This window comes from Microtus ochrogaster, linkage group LG5 (assembly GCF_000317375.1).
Source record: "Microtus ochrogaster isolate Prairie Vole_2 linkage group LG5, MicOch1.0, whole genome shotgun sequence".
Lineage (NCBI taxonomy): Eukaryota > Metazoa > Chordata > Mammalia > Rodentia > Cricetidae > Microtus > Microtus ochrogaster.
Window position 1 is genome coordinate 53,678,446 of NC_022031.1, and position 16,642 is coordinate 53,695,087.

The 16,642-nt window shown below is 45.5% G+C and overlaps 1 protein-coding gene across 1 annotated transcript in view; it reads right to left on the reverse strand.

Annotated features, from left to right (window-relative positions):
- Window positions 1-13,664, reverse strand: part of Alkal1 (ALK and LTK ligand 1) — a 14,451-nt gene extending 787 nt beyond the window's left edge. The window contains exons 1-3 of the mRNA XM_005362243.2: window positions 13,481-13,664; window positions 2,429-2,482; window positions 857-937 (exon numbers count right to left, since the gene is read on the reverse strand). Of these exons, the coding sequence (XP_005362300.1) occupies window positions 857-937; window positions 2,429-2,482; window positions 13,481-13,664 (319 nt within the window). The remainder of the gene's footprint in view (window positions 1-856; window positions 938-2,428; window positions 2,483-13,480) is intronic.
- Window positions 13,665-16,642: the final 2,978 nt, after the last annotated feature.

The following is a 16,642-nucleotide window of genomic DNA, read 5'->3' on the forward strand; positions in this document are numbered from 1 at the left end:
CCCCCCCCCCGTCACTCTTGGTCTGCATTCTACCATAGCCACAGAGAAGCTGATTAGAATAAATCCATTGGGCTTAATTTTCCCTAGTCATTAAATGGAAGGTTTTGTTTTTGAAAAAAAAAATACAAAAATCTGACTCAATATTCAATCCTAAGTAAAGTTAAATACTCCTCAGGGTCATCTAGATTACAAGAAATAAAATGCTCAGAAGCCATTCACTGTAAAAGGAAATTTTAGATTTAGAAAGGAATTTGAAACAGGCAATTCAGCTACCATATATTATCATAACTGAGCATTTTGAATGATGGTTATTTAGTGCTATGTTTGGAATTATTGTTAACTCCATTAACTTAAGTGTTCAAAAGAACTCATTGTACAAAGGGCTGTCATCATTCAGGGAAACCCAGCACACACTGTACAAATGACACGATATAAAAACATTTACTTCAAAATAACTTAGGGAGAGATGTTGACTTCTTCATAGTCAGCTCACTGGGTTTCTTTTCATTTATGTGAGAAACCACTTTATTTATACCAAGGAATTTGAATAATGATCAAAGGTTTCTGTCCTGACAAACATTCTAGTCTTTAAGAAAACCTGGCTATTTTCAGATTTGGAAATATTCCCAACCCAAATGTGATCTCTAGTTCCTTATACTTCAACAGTACACACAACCTTGAGCTTGAGTACTGAAAGATTATAAATAGTATCCCATGCAATGTTTAGTCTACTGAGTCCCACCCAAAGAGAGGTGAAGCTTAAAAATTTATGCATTCATTGTTGGATTGGGTTTTTGTTGTTGTTGTTGTTGTTGTTATTGTTGTTGTTTTTCTAAGATCTGCCCAGGCAACTTACAAGCTGGCATGGAGCAATCCCTGGTGTTGTGATAAAGTCGATGGAAGTGTTTGCTGCATTCAGCTGAAAATGTGACAGGCCCTAGAGAAAGGGAAAGAATGCTTATTATAAACCTGGGCATGTTTCCCAAACAAGTTTCTAGCACTCGATGGCTGGAGACGGTGCAACTGTAGATTCCATCCTTCCTACCCTTTAAAGAACTGGCCTGAGAATTCCTTCCTTTACCCAGACACTGTGGGAGGTGCTAAACTTTGATCTAAGTTTGCACCACATTCTCAGTATCTCACATCATGGAACCTTCTGGCTAGAAGAGCTCGTGATGAACTGGAAGGGGACACTCCAGACAGAAGGGAAATACAGAGAGCGAATCAGGAGGGAGTGGTTTTCTGGCCCCTTGATTTTTTTTTCTACTTAATGGGAAGTCATGTTTCTAGTGATGACATTTGTTTTGAATTGAAGCAATGTATGCTCATTAGTGTAAGGAATTACTGCAAAGGGGGAAGGGCCTTGAAACTGCAGCAAAACTTTCCTCCTTCCCCCGGTCCACAGGCATCTCCCCAACACTCAGGGCTGCCTTCCTCATCTACAGGTGTCTCTGTACGACACTCAGAAACGCCATTTGAAAGTTAACAGCTGGGTGTAGTTGTGTTGGATTGTAATTCTAATACTTGAGATGGGAAGGCAGGCAATGAGGTTTCGTGCCTGCACTAAGAACTGCAAGCAACTGAGGAAGGTTGGGAGAAGGCAATGTGGCCCTCGCTTCCCAGGGGAGGACAATGACAAATGATTAGCGCGCCCCCCCAAAAAAACATGTATACAAGTAACATTATATGGACTCAATAGGTTATATTTAAGAATGTATGTATATACATATATGCATGCATAGCAATTGATGAAAAAGCAGGCAATTGATTTGCAGGAGAGTGGGTAGGGGGTACATATGAGGGTTGAGAGGGAGGATAAAAAAGGGAGAGATGTTATAATTAAATTGCAGTTTTAAAAACAAACAAGAAAGCATCCAAGAGAGGTGTGTGTGTAACATATGCTCATCTGTCTCCTGTTTATTAAACCTCAATGCTGGGCTGGCCGAAGCACAGTCTAAATTCTTCAGCATGCCCTTGAAGGTTGTTTGCCATCTGGTTCGTTCACACTACATCCTCCCCCACTAGCCAAATGTATCCCCTTCCTAAGTTCACCCTTCATCCCCAGCCCATGCCTATCATCTGCCTGTCTTCTTTCACTATAGGCCTCAAGCCTGGCCCAGTGGGTGCCTCATGACCACACTCTCGTACTTTAAAACCCAACTTAGAAAGCCTGTCATACTGCAAGCTTTCACGGTTGGCTCTCAGTAAATCATTCTTTTCGTTGCCCTTTAAAAGATCCTTTACATTCTACTGCTTATCAAATTCTTGTGCACTTTATAGATCATACAAGTTGGTAGCAGTTGACTGAAAACCCAGCTGAACTCAAGGCCCTTCTAGACATTAATCTCAATAGCTCCACTGTCTATGAATGCATTCTATATTAAAATCTTCCTTTTATAACTGAGTCACTGAAATAATGTAAACTTACCTGTGAAATGCTTTATGAATTTATCTTTCAAGGTCATGTCTCTTGGGAATATTTCTGAAAAGAAAAAAAAAAGAGTTCATAATTTCTAGGATAGATTTCCACTATTAAAACATAGGTATAACACTATACACATAGATCTATGCAGTAGGCATAGCAAGTCTCAGATCACTGGGCTCTGGCCCGATCCATTCTCCAGGGCTCTGGAGCTCTGGCTTAGCTTGTTTGTTAGGTGTTTGTTCTACACCTCCCCCCAGGGAACCATCCAGACCCCTCACCAATATCTACTGCTGAATGTCTGACTTTCTGACTTCCCAGAGCTTCCCCAATCCTGTGTTCCCCAACCTCAGTGAATATCATCATTCTTTAATGCTTGCGTTGCTGTAGTGATTTAAATGATAATATTCCCTATAGGTCCATGGGGAGTGGCACTATCAGGAAGTGTGGCTTAATTGGAGTAGGTGTGGTGTTGTTGGAGGAACTGCATCACTAGCAGGTGGGCTTTGAGTTCTCAGAAGCTCAAGTCAGGCCCAGTGGCTTCACTTGTTCTTCCTGCTGCCTGCCAATCCCAGCATACACTCTCAACTACCTCTCCATCATTACATTTGCCTGAATTCTACCAGGCTTCCCGCCAAGAAAATAATGGGCTAAATCTCTGAGCTGTAAGTCCCCTCCAATTAAATGCTTTTCCTCATAAGCGTTGTCATGGTCATGGTGTCTCATCATGGTAATAAAACCCAAACTAAGACAATAGTCCACCTCAACGTGTTTTGTTTGACTGCCTTAGGGTTTCTATTGCTGTGAAGAGACACTATGACCACAGAAACACTTACAAAGGAAACCATTTAATTGGGGGTGGTTTACAGGTCAGAGGCTCAGTCCATTCTCATTGTGGTGAGACATGGCAACATACAAGCAAACATGGTGCTGGAGAAGAAGTTGAGAATTCTACACCTTTGATCCACAGGCAACAGGAAGTGAACTGAGACACTGGGTGTGGCTTGAGCATATATGAGACCCTCTAAGCCTACCCCCACAGTGACACACTTCCTCCAACACTGCCTTATGTACTCCAACAAAGCCACACTTCCATTTAATAGTGCTACTCCCTATGAGCTTATGGGGGCTAATTACATTCAAATTACCACACTTTTTATTTTATGTAGGTCGGTATCTGAGATATAGCATGCATATGGAGATCAAACGACAACTTTCAGGGGTTTGGTTCTCTCCTTCCAGCATGTGGGTTCCAGATATTAATCTCCAGTCACTGGGCTTGACAGCAAACACCCTTACTCACTGAGCCATCTCACTCTCCGCCAATTGTGCATTTAGACTTACAGCATTTTCCTTACATATTGACTTCTTTATAAACCACACATAATATGAGTGCTTCTCTGAATGCACATTTGTCACCTGGAGATGGACAGAGTTTGTGGAGACTGAGCAATGCTGGTGGAGTCTCAGGGGAACTATAACAGCCCTTTATATCCCAGGAGGTGAGGAAGCCATCTCTAGAAGCTTCATAGATGTTCCCTAGGGGAGGGGAAGGGAAAGGAGGACCCCATCTCATCCAAAGGATCCTTGGATCTAGTGGAAGTCATGGACCAGAGATGGGGTGAAGAGCTGAGTCGGAGGAACAAGGCCAGGATCAGATGCTTTAACTCAGCAGGGGTCTGGCAGTCAGGCACATGTGACAACCTACTTCACCCTAGCTATCACTGCTGCTGGCTTCCTCTTCTGAAGACACTGGCTCATGACTTTATCCAGAGGAGGCCTAGGAAAGCTGCCAGAATTAAAATACAGCATGCTGTGTTTTTGCTAGAGTAGAGTTGGAAGGGGATGTGATTGGTGGGGTGGAGGGCTCATCATCTGGCTTTGCTCCTGAGGAGGTAACAAGGGTGCAGAGTCAGCAGTGCTGAGGATTAGCGAGTCTATCACAGGTGGGATGCCCTTGGCTGCCAATCAGGTGGTGCAATTTGCTGTTCCTCAACCTCTTCCTCCTTCCTGCACCAAAACTAGATAGGGTAGGACTGCATGCAGGGTGAGTGGCCACATGAAGAGGTCACTCTGACACACGCGGTATTTAGAATATCAAGTCCACAAAACTCTTTCCCTAGAAATTCAGATTTAAAGACCATTTCAGTCAATTGTCTGTTGTAGAAATTTCCTCTCCTTAGAACAATGCGGTTTTCAGCACCCAAAGTGCTAATGGTGATGGGTCTTTTTCTGTTCTTGATGTCATCTGCCCATGAAAGGAAGAAATGGTTCTCTCCAGTTCCTCAAGATCACAGCTTCTCCTCCTTTGGTTCTCTAGCTCCTCAGCTGCTTGGTGCTCTGTTCTGCATCGTAAAGTTTCTCTTCTTAGCTGGTAATTTCCTCTCTTAATTTGATGTGGGATTTTGCTTTGTGTCTGGAAACACTTTGGCCTGTGCATTTCTGCTGTGAAGACGCCTCTTTAGTCTGAAAGGTTGTACTGTTCTCTGTAAGGTACCACTTCACTCTAGCATCTTCAGATACCTGCATGAAACGTTCCTTCTTCCTCTTTCTGTACTTTTTTTTTTGTTGTTGTTTTGTTTTGTTTTTGTTTTGGAGACTGACTTAGTGTTGGCAGCACTGAGGGTGGCAGTGGGGGCGGTGGGCGGCTGCTGGGTCTCCGCATTGCTGCTCATGGTTGCAGTGGTAGTGACTGAGGCCTGCAGCGACGGCTGCAGCTCCTCTCGGGGTGTGATGTTGACTAGGCCTACAGAAGTGGTAGGGCTCTCAGGGCTCTCTGGGGTCCATTCTCCGCTCCTGCTACCGATCAAACTCCTGTGGTTTTAAAAGAAGCTTCTAACTCAGTTGCATGACTCTGTTCCTTCTGAATTCCTTTTGGCATTGAACTCAACACAATTATGTGATTCACTATACATCCAATTCCAGTTTGCCATCATCAGCCACATCGTCTTCAAAAATGGGGACCTAATCTCCATCATTGGCCAGCCAACACAGAAAGGCTGGAGGCTGCTTTCTTTATTGTGACAGCTTTTCTGTTCTTTGTTGGGACTCTTAGTGTGTTTTCTCTCTATTCAGATCACCTGTTCTTCCCACATTTCAGCTTTAAACTACCCTGAGCATCGTTTTGGATTTGGCTACTCATGATCTTAAAGCTTCAGCCTGTCTAGTAGTGATATATCCTTTTTAAAGTACAGGCCATCAATCCATTCTGTGCAGAACGTTCAGACATTTCTTAGTTCTTTCTCTAGAAACTGTATTTCATCACCTTTCAGCATGAACTCCTCTCTCCAGCTTCTTTCCATTTGCCTCCAGCTTCTTGCTTCTGTTGGCTCCTTCCTAGAAACCTCTAGGCTTTATTGTTCTTTTCAAGTAACCCCTACCTTTCTCAAGTAGTGCATATTTTTCTTCACATTTTCTTCACTGAGTCCTAAAATCTCTAAAAGTGTTCTTCTCCTTCCACACGAAGAAGCCTACTAAATGGAGGCAAGCTTCTCCATAAAACCAAGAGAGCAGTAATCAATAGCGAGACACAGGATCAATTCCCATGAGAAATGGTAGGGACTGAGGTCTGGTCTTCACCCAGCAGTGCCATACTCTGCACAGTTCTTCTAGGACGGGCACCGGCAGGGCTCTGGAGCAGCCCCGGGTTCCTGTGTAGTGCCAGGGAGCTGCATAGGTGCCTGAGCTGCCAGCGCCAGGGAGCACAGAGCAAAGAGCACAGAATACCCAGCATCACCTTCAGAACTGAACACTGGGTGATGGCGGGGCAGGCTCTCTCTGTCAGTGAGAACTAGGATTAGGGGTACCCATTATTGCACCTGGCTGGACCTGGATTCTCGAGATTTGAACGGCGTGCTTCTTCATGCTTGCACCCACTGAACCATCTCTCCAGGAACCTACTGCTGTAATTTTCCCCCTAACACTTTCTTTGTTATTTATTGTATGGGTAAGGGTATTTTCCCTGTATGTATATCTGTATACCATGCACATTCAGTGCCCTCGGATACCAGAAGAGGGCATTGGATCATCTGGTACTAGAATTGTAGATAATCGTGAGTTACCATGTGAAGGCTGGAAATCAATCTTGCGTCCTAAGATCAGGCTATGTGTCTAACCGTTGAGCTACCTCTCCTGTCCCCATGTAACACTTTCAAGCCTTGGTTGGCTGTAGGTATCTGAACACTCTAAAAGTGTCACTAAGCATAAGGCCAGGTCTACTGTACTTCACATCCACAGTGCTTCCTGTTGCCACAGAGACAGGAGGGAAACATCACCTGCCTCTCTGTCTCCTGACAGCAATCTTGGAAATCTGCTCCTAATATTTGTGAGTTTACTTACAACCATAAAAATGAAAACCAAAGAGGAAAAAGTATGATTAAAATGTAATTTTAGGGCAAGTAGGATGGCTTAGTAGGTAAAGGTGCTTGCTGCTGAGCCTGATGACCAAGTCAACCCCTGGGGGCCACATGGTAGAACTGACTCCCACAGGCTGTTCTCTGGCCTCCACAAATGTACCCCAGCAGATGCACACAATACACGCACGTGCACATATAAATAACTAATACAAATTTTAAAGAAATTTGAAGATTTGTAGCTTCCCCAGTCGATCTCTGATTAAAAAGCAATGTTCTGGGGGGGAAGGAAGCAACACTGGGCGACTCTATCGGCTTCCTACATGGACTTTCTTTACTTCCGACAGAGACAAATGGATCCTTCAAGCAGATAACTGTTGCTGCCAGAAGCGCTGTGAACAGGGAGAGATCCGTTCATGTTAAGTGAGCGCTGGATGCTCATAATGAATGTTTATGATTGGAGCATCTGGCTACGGAGCCCAGCAGACAGAAGACATCTGCTTATAGCACCTGCCAAATACAAAGGTGGAGTGAAATCCTATGTATCCTTTCCACCTTGACCTCATCCCACCTGAACAGCTTTCAGTGGAACAAATAACTCTCAGCAATCCCACCAATAAAATATTAACGCACATTAAAACCAAAGGGGAGGGACATGGTTGTTTGACTGTAATAATCATTTCCCTCTGTAGATGTATAGGAAATAACAAGCTATGAATGTTAATTATGTTTACTAGAAATGTTTTAAGAAAGAATTGACATAACCAGGCATGGTGGCATGTCGAGGATTCAGCTTAAGGTCATCCTGGACTATATAGTGAGACTCAGTATGAAAAACAAACTATACGCTCTATCTTGATACTATGCAAAGTAACAAAAATTATTTTCATTGTTAGTCACCAGGTATTAAAGTATGACTGTCTAATTGGGAAGAGGGAAGCCTTTCAGATTTACAATAAAGGAAATTTGGATTTTACGAATAGAGTTCCATTATAATGAAAGTGCCATCAGTATCCAAACATATCTAAGGTTTTTTGAGATTTTTTTTTTAATAAACATAACTCTGGGGCATGTTTAGCTATTTTTGAACACAAAGAGATATCATGAAGAAAGAGAGATGAGACACTAGGAAATCTGTCCTGGCTTTCAGACCTGCTTCCTGATGCCCATTCCTATCTTCTGCATGCTAGTGATTTGACTGAGGACCAGAAGCCTTTAGAGTGCTTCAGGATTGGAGACCTCACTGGAAACAAGAAGGAAACAAAGAGATCCCGCCCCAGGGAAAGGAGAAGAGCTGAAAATTCAGTAAACACCTACGACCGATGATTCAATCAATCCTGCCTGTGTTACGAAACCGCTGCCAAACCCAAACGATGGTGGGATTTCAGAGCTTCCAGATAGCCAAGCACATGGAGACCAGAGAAGGGGAACGTCCATGCAGAAAGCACGGAGGTTAGTGGCTTTCCCCAGCCTTCATCTCTTTAACCCTTTTATGATAAACAAAAGTGGGTGTAGTGTTTCCCCTAGTTCTGTTCACTGCTCTAGTGAATCAAACCATGTAGAGCCCAGTTTGTAGATGGGTGTCAGGAAAATCAGACTGCAGTTAGCGCTTGTGCAGGGCACTTGAAGTGGAGCTGGGAGGTCATAGTTAATCATACCCCATGAAGGTGCATGCTTGAACCTTAGAACTAGGTGGCAGACACAGTGCCTTCCTACCTTCCACTCCCCCACATTGAATGTGTCACACACACACACACACACACACACACACACACACACAGAGTCCATACCAGTTTCTCAAAACAGTTCATCCCTGCCTTTGTACTAACGCTCCTTTCTCCTAGACCAGTTATTTTCTTCTGCCAGTTCAGGCCATAATGCTTAGTAAGTCACCATTTGAAGTCAAATAATTACAATATTTTGTAGATATTGGAACACATCTTGATTTTGTATTTTCTCATACTGCCATCCTCATTAGCCTCAAATAAATTTAATTTTCTCTGTTTGTAAGTAGGTCGACTTTGCTCGTATTCAGCAATCAGAATGTCAAGTTCTTAGACTTGAGACTAGGTATGAAGTAGAATCACTCCTGGAGCTGGACCCTGTCTCCAGGTAGAGAGCATCAGGATTGAGCTAGATTCAAGGACAATAGATGGTATCTATGGCAGAGTAGACTGTGCTACTTCTAAGAGGGGGAGTCCTATACCTTTAATACCACAGAAGTTTGTCATTTTGGTTGCTAGGGCAAAAGAGTATGAAAAGCTCATTGTTTTTAACCACAGAATCAAAAATGTGTAGGATTTTTCTGACTGCCTGCAGGGGATCTGTTTAGTTCCTGGTCCCTCTTTGCCTTTGAGGGGGCTTAGGCCTTCTTGGAAACCTCAAGAGAAGCCAATACTGATTTATGACTGCAGAGGGGACATACCCCACACTATTTAATAAAGAATGTCATTTGCAATTGTTTAGAGTAACCTCCCTAACGGGATCTTAAGCTTGTTTGGAGGCTCCACCATTAATCAGCATGGTCTTACATTTACTTAAACAACCCCTGAGTCTTCAGCTTTAGAAATTCTGTAGAAATAATGGAAGCGTGTAAGTCACAAAAAGGAGGAATAGTAAAGTCAAAACTCCCCTTTTGTACTGTTTCCCCATATTTCGTGCCAATTTCCTTCCATCTCAAAATCTTCCAAATCGCTTTTCTATTCCATCACAGCCCATTTTCGGCTGTCTGAACTTGTCTACACGTGCACGCATGAGTGCCTAGAACCCGCCAAGTCTGTGGTAGGGTTCCACCGTGTTCCTTTCTGCTACTGTGATAATAAACAAAAGAGCTGGTTTCAGAGGGCAGGAAGAAAGGCTATGGAAACACACACATGTAATTCTTACCCAAGTCAGACAGACGTAGGGACACTGAAAGAGTTGAGAGACAATCTGGAAGATCACGGAAATACAACGGCTTGGACAGACAATAAAATAAAACAACAGAGTCTAGGCATTTGCGGCACCAATTAGTAGCAGAACCAAGTTGAAAATGGCAATCAAAACCACTCACAATCAAAAGTCTATCAAAATGATCTCAAACATTGTTGAATGAATGTCTAATTCAATTGACCAATACATTATGAATGGCGGACACTCTATAGGGAAGAGAACACCACAGATGGCTAATTATCACTGTTCCAGGGAGCCCAATACCCCCTAACCCTTGCTCAAACATCAATTCTAGGGAGGGAATTCTGCCTGTCAACTCTCGTCCCAGGCTTTGGATTTCCTGTCCCTTCTGCCTGGGAATGGCCCTCCCACTTCCAGCCTCTCCTCTGACTTAGGGAAGCTGGCCAGCTTACTGATAAGGAATGATATACAACTCCATGTCATGATACTGTGAAATACACAACTAGCCTTCCTGGCCAAAATCATAAACCCCTTGGAATCTCAGAAATGATAGTGTGTTAAGAAGTTGACTGAGGTCTGGCAGTTTCTGAATAGCTTCAGGATGGGTCTGATGGGTTAGTTGCTCAATCTTATCTATATAACGAAGCCTCCATAGAAACTCAAAAGCACTGAGTACAGAGTTTCTGGATGGCTGAACGCATATATTCAAGAAGCTGGGGGTGAGGTGGAGTGGGTGTTTCCTCAAACATGCCCCTTCCGGTGTACCTCATCCTATGCATCTCTTCATATATAACCATTTATGAGCCACTCCAGCAAATTAGTTTGAATTTGAGGAGAGTATGGGAAAGCTGATTGTTAGCTAGAGACTCAGAATTACAGGGACAAGCACGCGGGGACTGCACTGGGCTGCATTTGGCACCAGAGGCAGTCCTCAGCTTGTCGGTTCTGAGGCCCATCTTCAGGGGAGAGCAAAGACCTGAACTAAGGTAGATTAGAACCCCAGCTGGCATTCACTGCAGAGCTGCTGCTGCTGCTGCTGCTGCTGCTGCTGCTGCCACGCCGCCAAAGTGCGCAGAGATGCACAACCCCACAGTGCAGTACCAGGGATGAGCTATGTGGTCATGGTACAGGAGGAGAAACTGGGTCTGAGTTAGTTTTTGCTACTTTCATGTATAGCAAAGATTCCAGAGCTTAAACCTGAAACACACAGGGGTTGAGGTGAAGAAAAGGAAAAAAGGAAAAGTGAAATGTGGAACACTAGAGACTTCTGCAGCTCTCCTGTGACAGCCCAGTGGGAGTTCCAAGGCATTCTAAACGGCCCCCTGGGCTTGGTCCTCTCTGTTGCAGGTTCACACTTGAGAATCCCAGTGGGGAATTCCAGGCTCGTCCACGGGGATGACAGTCCTTGGCCTCTAGGACCTGGGAGATGCTTCCTCTGGGATGAGTTATGAGCCCTGCCACTCCTGCGAGAACATCCAGATGGGAACTTGTCTTGTCTGTACTCATGTCCTTATTTTTCCCTGATCCATGTCAAGAGTTCCATTCACAGCCAGCCTCAAGTGCAGCCAGCCACTCTTTCTCTCCCCGTGTAAACAAAATACAGTGTTCAAAATATTAGGCCACTTAAAACAGCCGTGGAAAGCAATGGCTTTGGAGGGTGAGCCATACTTCTTTTTTTCCCCCAGCTACATTGTTTTAAGTCTTCTCTGCAGTTTGAGAGAGGGAGGTACTTTGGGTTAAGCATAGGGCCTCACATATGCTAGGAAAATATTCTTCCACTGAGCTACATCCCCGATTCCCGTCACTGTCTTTCACCAGAGAAGTTTAACTTGCTTTTTTTCTTTTTTTTGGTTTTTCGAGACAGGGTTTCTCTGTGGCTTTGGAGCCTGTCCTGGAACTAGCTCTGTAGACCAGGCTGGTCTCGAACTCACAGAGATCCGCCTGCCTCTGCCTCCCGAGTGCTGGGATTAAAGGCGTGCGCCACCACCGCCCGGCAGAAGTTTAACTTGCTACACTAAAATAAAACAGGTGAAGTTTGTGTGTTACCATGAATAATTCTGCAGTTTGAGATTTTCTCACATTCGTTTTGTATTCTGAAGGAACACTGGATCCTGGGGTAAATATTTTTTTGGCAATAATTTTTAAGTCAAAGTGTATAACGGAAGCTGTCACATAATGCACCCTCCGTCCTGTCGTGACCACCCTCCATCTCTTCTGGAAGGTTCTCAGATAAGTAGGCTTGGGCTAGACGCACACATCAGCCTCCCGTGCCTTCCCGTCCCTTCCCTCTGCTGCGTTCCCCACCTGCTTCACTCGGTTTGTCCAGGAGCACCACTCTCCCCCATCTGCCCGAAACGTGCAGGGAAGGGCAGGCACACCCAGCTTCCTGCCCATCTGCACAGCCTCAGCTCCCTGGTGGGTAGTGTGGGAAGATATGTTCTTAGTGGAAGCTGTCGACTGACTAAATATACATTTATGCCCTAACTGTAAAGACCGGTATGGTTCATCTGTGACCTTAGCACTTGGGAGACTGAGGAAGGAAGATTTCTGCAAAGTCCAGGTCTCTGCCTGAACTATAGAGTGAGATCCAAGTAGCCTAAGCTATACAGTGAGGCTATTGAGAGAGAGAAAGAGAGAGAGGCAGCAAAGAAAGAAACTAAGAAATTCCCCTATGTTTTCTTAAAATTGAACTCTACACTACTCATGGTGCTATGTGCCTATGACTCTAGGGATGAGGAGGAGGAGGAGGAGGAGGAGGAGGAGGAGGAGAAGGAGGAGTTCAAGGCTACAAAGAGACACCTTGCTTCAGACAAAAGGGGAGAAAACAAAATGGAGGGAGGGGAGAAGCAAGGAAGGAAGTAAAGAAGGTGGACAGGAGGGAGGGAGTCAAGGAAGGGGAGGAGGAAGGGAGGGAGGAAGGGGAGAGGAAGAGAAGGAAAGAGGGAGGAAAGGAAGTGTGGAGAAGAGGCCATGGCTGTAGTGGGAACTCCAGAGCTTTCCAAGCCATTCCCATGCTTTTTCCTCTCAGCAAGTTCAGTGCAGGCCAGGGAGACCGGCCCTTTGCTCCAGCCTCTGCCCTGTTCCCTGTCCACAGGCTTCAGCAGAGACACCAAGTGGCTTCTCTCTTCCTCACACCGCGTTTCCTGCTAGCACCTTGCATACGCTCCCCAAAAGCCCCCTACACCTCCTGTCCCCCAGGATATCTCCCTTTCTTTCTCATTCACACATCTCTGTAGGTGCCTCGTGCTCCTCCGTCCTGACTTTTCCTACCTTCTTCCTAGGCATCTTAGCAGCAGGAACGACCAGAGTCGGCGCCCTTCTAGCTGACCCAGGAAGAATGCAAGCCAGTACCGGCCATGGCAGCTTACTGAAATTCACATGCCAATCTCTGGGGTTAGCTTAAAAGTGGGAAGAAAGGGGCATCCCAGAATGTTCAGTTGACTAAGGACGGCCATGTTAGTTAAACTCCTGAAGATCCAGAGCTGTTGACAGATGCATAGGTCGTCCCTCATCCTGGCAGGTGAGGCTACAGCCCAAGTGTTTGGACAGTTGGGTCAGTTTATTTCCAAAACACATTACACAATTAGCAAGGAGCACATAGGCTGATTTCTTTGCCAGCCTGGTTTTGTTATTGAAGTCTCAACCAAGGCAAATAGAGTTAGCCGGCTACTTCCTTCCCAGGGAAGAGTCCCAGGAATCTACAGGTGTCCACCCTCTGCTGTGCTTAATTCAGCCTTCCCAACAGGAGCTTGCCCAGCAGCAAGAGTGGTGAAGAGCAGGAAAGGGCAGGGCGGCGAGAGCGGGCACGGCTTACCTGCGCTTCGGGAGGCTCTGAGAGCCTGGCGAGACCCTGTTACTGGCAGGAAAGGCTGTGGCTTGAACTCAGCGAGACGCACCGCCCTGCGTCCCCGGGGCCGCCCCTGGGTCCCGGGCGGGGACAAAGCCAGGGCCAGCAGCAGCAATGCGGGCAGCCGGGCGTTGGGCTTAGCGGGCCACATGGCTCTGGCATCCGGGGCGAGGAGAGACAGGAGAGCGCGCGGCACTGGGACTTGGAGGCGCGTGGCGAGGTCTATGCGCTCCCGGGCGCGGGGCGGGGACCGGAGGTGGGGCGGCGCTGGGGACCAGGGGAACCCGGGACGAGGGCGGATCAGGTGACAGGTCCCTCGGAAGCACAAGGCACCTTCCTGGGGATCCTTTCTTTGTCTCCAGGGTTTGGGGTGAGATAGAGCCAAGGCGCACAGCTAGTTCCAGGTTCTCCCGTGTTCCTCACGCCCTACATTGTGAGTGTCTGGGTCACCACCTCCGCTGATGGCAGGTTCGAAAGAACCCACAACTTCTAGTACTGGACATGGAAATCGGGGTGGAATTTCTGATGGCAGAGGCAAGGTGAGGAGCTCTTTGACCAGGAGCCCTGCTCTGCCTTAGGACTGGCCAGGTGGGCACAGGCGCTGTCCCTGCTCAGGTGCCAGAGAATCCATTTGTGCAGAGGCCCTGAGGAGCCAGAGCCGGGGTGCCCCCAGGAGGTCTAAGGGTTGGCACGTGGGACAACATAAGCCAGGAGTCCAAGACCAGGGCACACCCAGGTCCTCTGGTCAGGCGACTGGAGCCTGACATGGCTGGGATTAAGTTATGAAACATTTACCATAAAGTTCTGCCAGTGTTAGCATCAAAAATGGGAGGAGTCCATTCGTTTAAAATGATAGCATCTCTGATGGGTCAGTACTATGTCAGTTACGGCTTGAGCCATTTCGTCTGCCTGTCTTATTGTATTAAGTATACATGTCGACATGCCCACGGCTTGATTGCTTCTTATAACTAAGGGCAATAGAAGGCTTTGTGGTTCCTTAGTCATTGACTGACTCGAAATTTCTCTTCAAAGACAACTTGTCTGTCTCAAGCTGAAAAGATACTCTCGATTTACTCATACAGTTGACCTAAGCGTTTTATTTTCAAACATTAGGAGGAAATGGGTGTCAAAGCACAAAGCACTTTTCTAAGAGCTTTAGAAAGTCGCGCCTTTGACGAGAAATCTTTCAAGAAAGCTGTTGCACAAAGACTCGAGATGCTTGAGGAAGCACAAGACCCAGACACCACAAAGTGTAAGAATGGCTTCTTTGCCCAGGCAGCCTAAAGAGACCTTAGCAGAAGAAACAAACTTTCCACGTCTCAACTCAAGTGATTCCACGTCTCAACTCAAGTGAAACAATGAAACATTATAAGTTCGCAGACTTAAAAAAGAATTTCACATTTAAATTTAATTAGAAATATCAGAAGTTGGGTATGACTCTGGAAAATAAGGCAGGGAGAGACAGCAAGGGGTGGAGCTTCAGAGTGTGATATAATGCTAGAGAAAATAGAGAAGTGACAGACGTGCTCCTCAAGTCGCTGCAAGTGAAGAAAGCTGATGGCTTTTTTTTCTCTTCTCCATGGCAAACATAAGGGAAGGCATCAAACCAAGAGACCTCACAGATCATGACTGTTGGTGGGGTTTGTTGCTCAGGTATGGGCAGTGTGAGGCAAAACAAGCCCCATGGTTTCTCTCAGACTGAACTTAGTGGTCTTCTATATGGCAAGTGAAAGAGGGCAGAGTTCAAAGCCCCACAAGGTGGCACAGGGCTGTGGTATCCAGCTGGAGGCTGAGAAGGCAGGAGTCCTTGATCTTGGGGGTTTGGCTGTGTTTGCCTGGGCAACACAGTCAAAACCCATTAGGACATTTAAAGCTATTTTAAAATGCAGACTCCATTCTTCTCAGCATTCTGTTCTGGAGGGATTCATGGATCTGTGTTTCAGGGTAGGCAGGGTAGTTTTAAAGCAAACAGGCTTTCAGTTTGACAGAAATTACTTACAGGTAAGCCATAGGCCAGGCACAGAAGGAACCATTTGAGTAAATTAGATGAAAATCCTTGTCTCTGTGAAGCACTAGCTTCATGGATTTAGCTGCCCAGAATAATGGGTTTTGTCATGACCAAGCAGATTACCCTTACTGAAGTAGCTCTCTGCTTTATTCCAGTGGGTACTACTTGCTACCAACGCCTGTTTGCTCAGTTGCTGCTTGAAGTTTTGCTGTAGATACAATCTCACAACAGTTGCCAGCTTCCCATGTGTGGTATTTCTCATATGAAGACTGGGATGTCTGTTTAGGAACAGACACTTAGCAACTGTGGTGGTTTGAACCAGAATGGCCCCAATAGGCTCATATGTTTGACTGTTTGTTCCCCAGGTAGTGGAGTCTTTGGTGAAGATTAGGAGGTATGGCCTTGTTGGAGGACATGTGTCACTGGAGATCGAGTAGAAGGTTCAAAAGCCCACACCAGATCCTCTCTCTCTCTCTCTCCCTCTCTCTCTCTCTCTCTCTCCCTCTCTTTCTCTGCCTCTCTGCCTGCAACTTGTGGATCATGTGAGCTCTCGGCTACTGCTCCAGCACTGTGCCTGCCTGCTTCTGCTGTGCTCATGAACACTTAAAACATTTAAAACTGTCAGACAGCTCCAGTTAAACGCTTCCCTTTAAAAGTTGCCTTGGTCGTGGCAAATCCTCACAGTAACAGAACAGTAACCAAGACAATAACTCATGTTTTAGTAATTCTATCTGCATGTTTGGTAGCCAGGGTCTCTCTCTGTACTTCGGGATAGACTGCAGCTCAATGGGTAGCCTAGGGTAGCCTTGAAGTCGTGGAAATACTCCCATGTCAGCCTCCTGTGCTTTAGAACTATAGAAATAATGCATGTAGAAAATAATTCACACTTTGAAGTGTACATTTCAAAATATGTTTTTAAAGCCCTAATGCTCAAGGTTTCTTCTTTTGTACAACAGCCTCACACTAAATAATCAGGGTCAGCTTTGAATCTGTAATTCCCCTGCTTCAAATCCTTAGTGATAGGATTGCTAGTGAATACCACAAAATCAAGCCATTTTTTTCTTTTTATTTATTTATTTATTTATTTATTTATTTATTTATTTATTTTTTGGTTTTTTGAG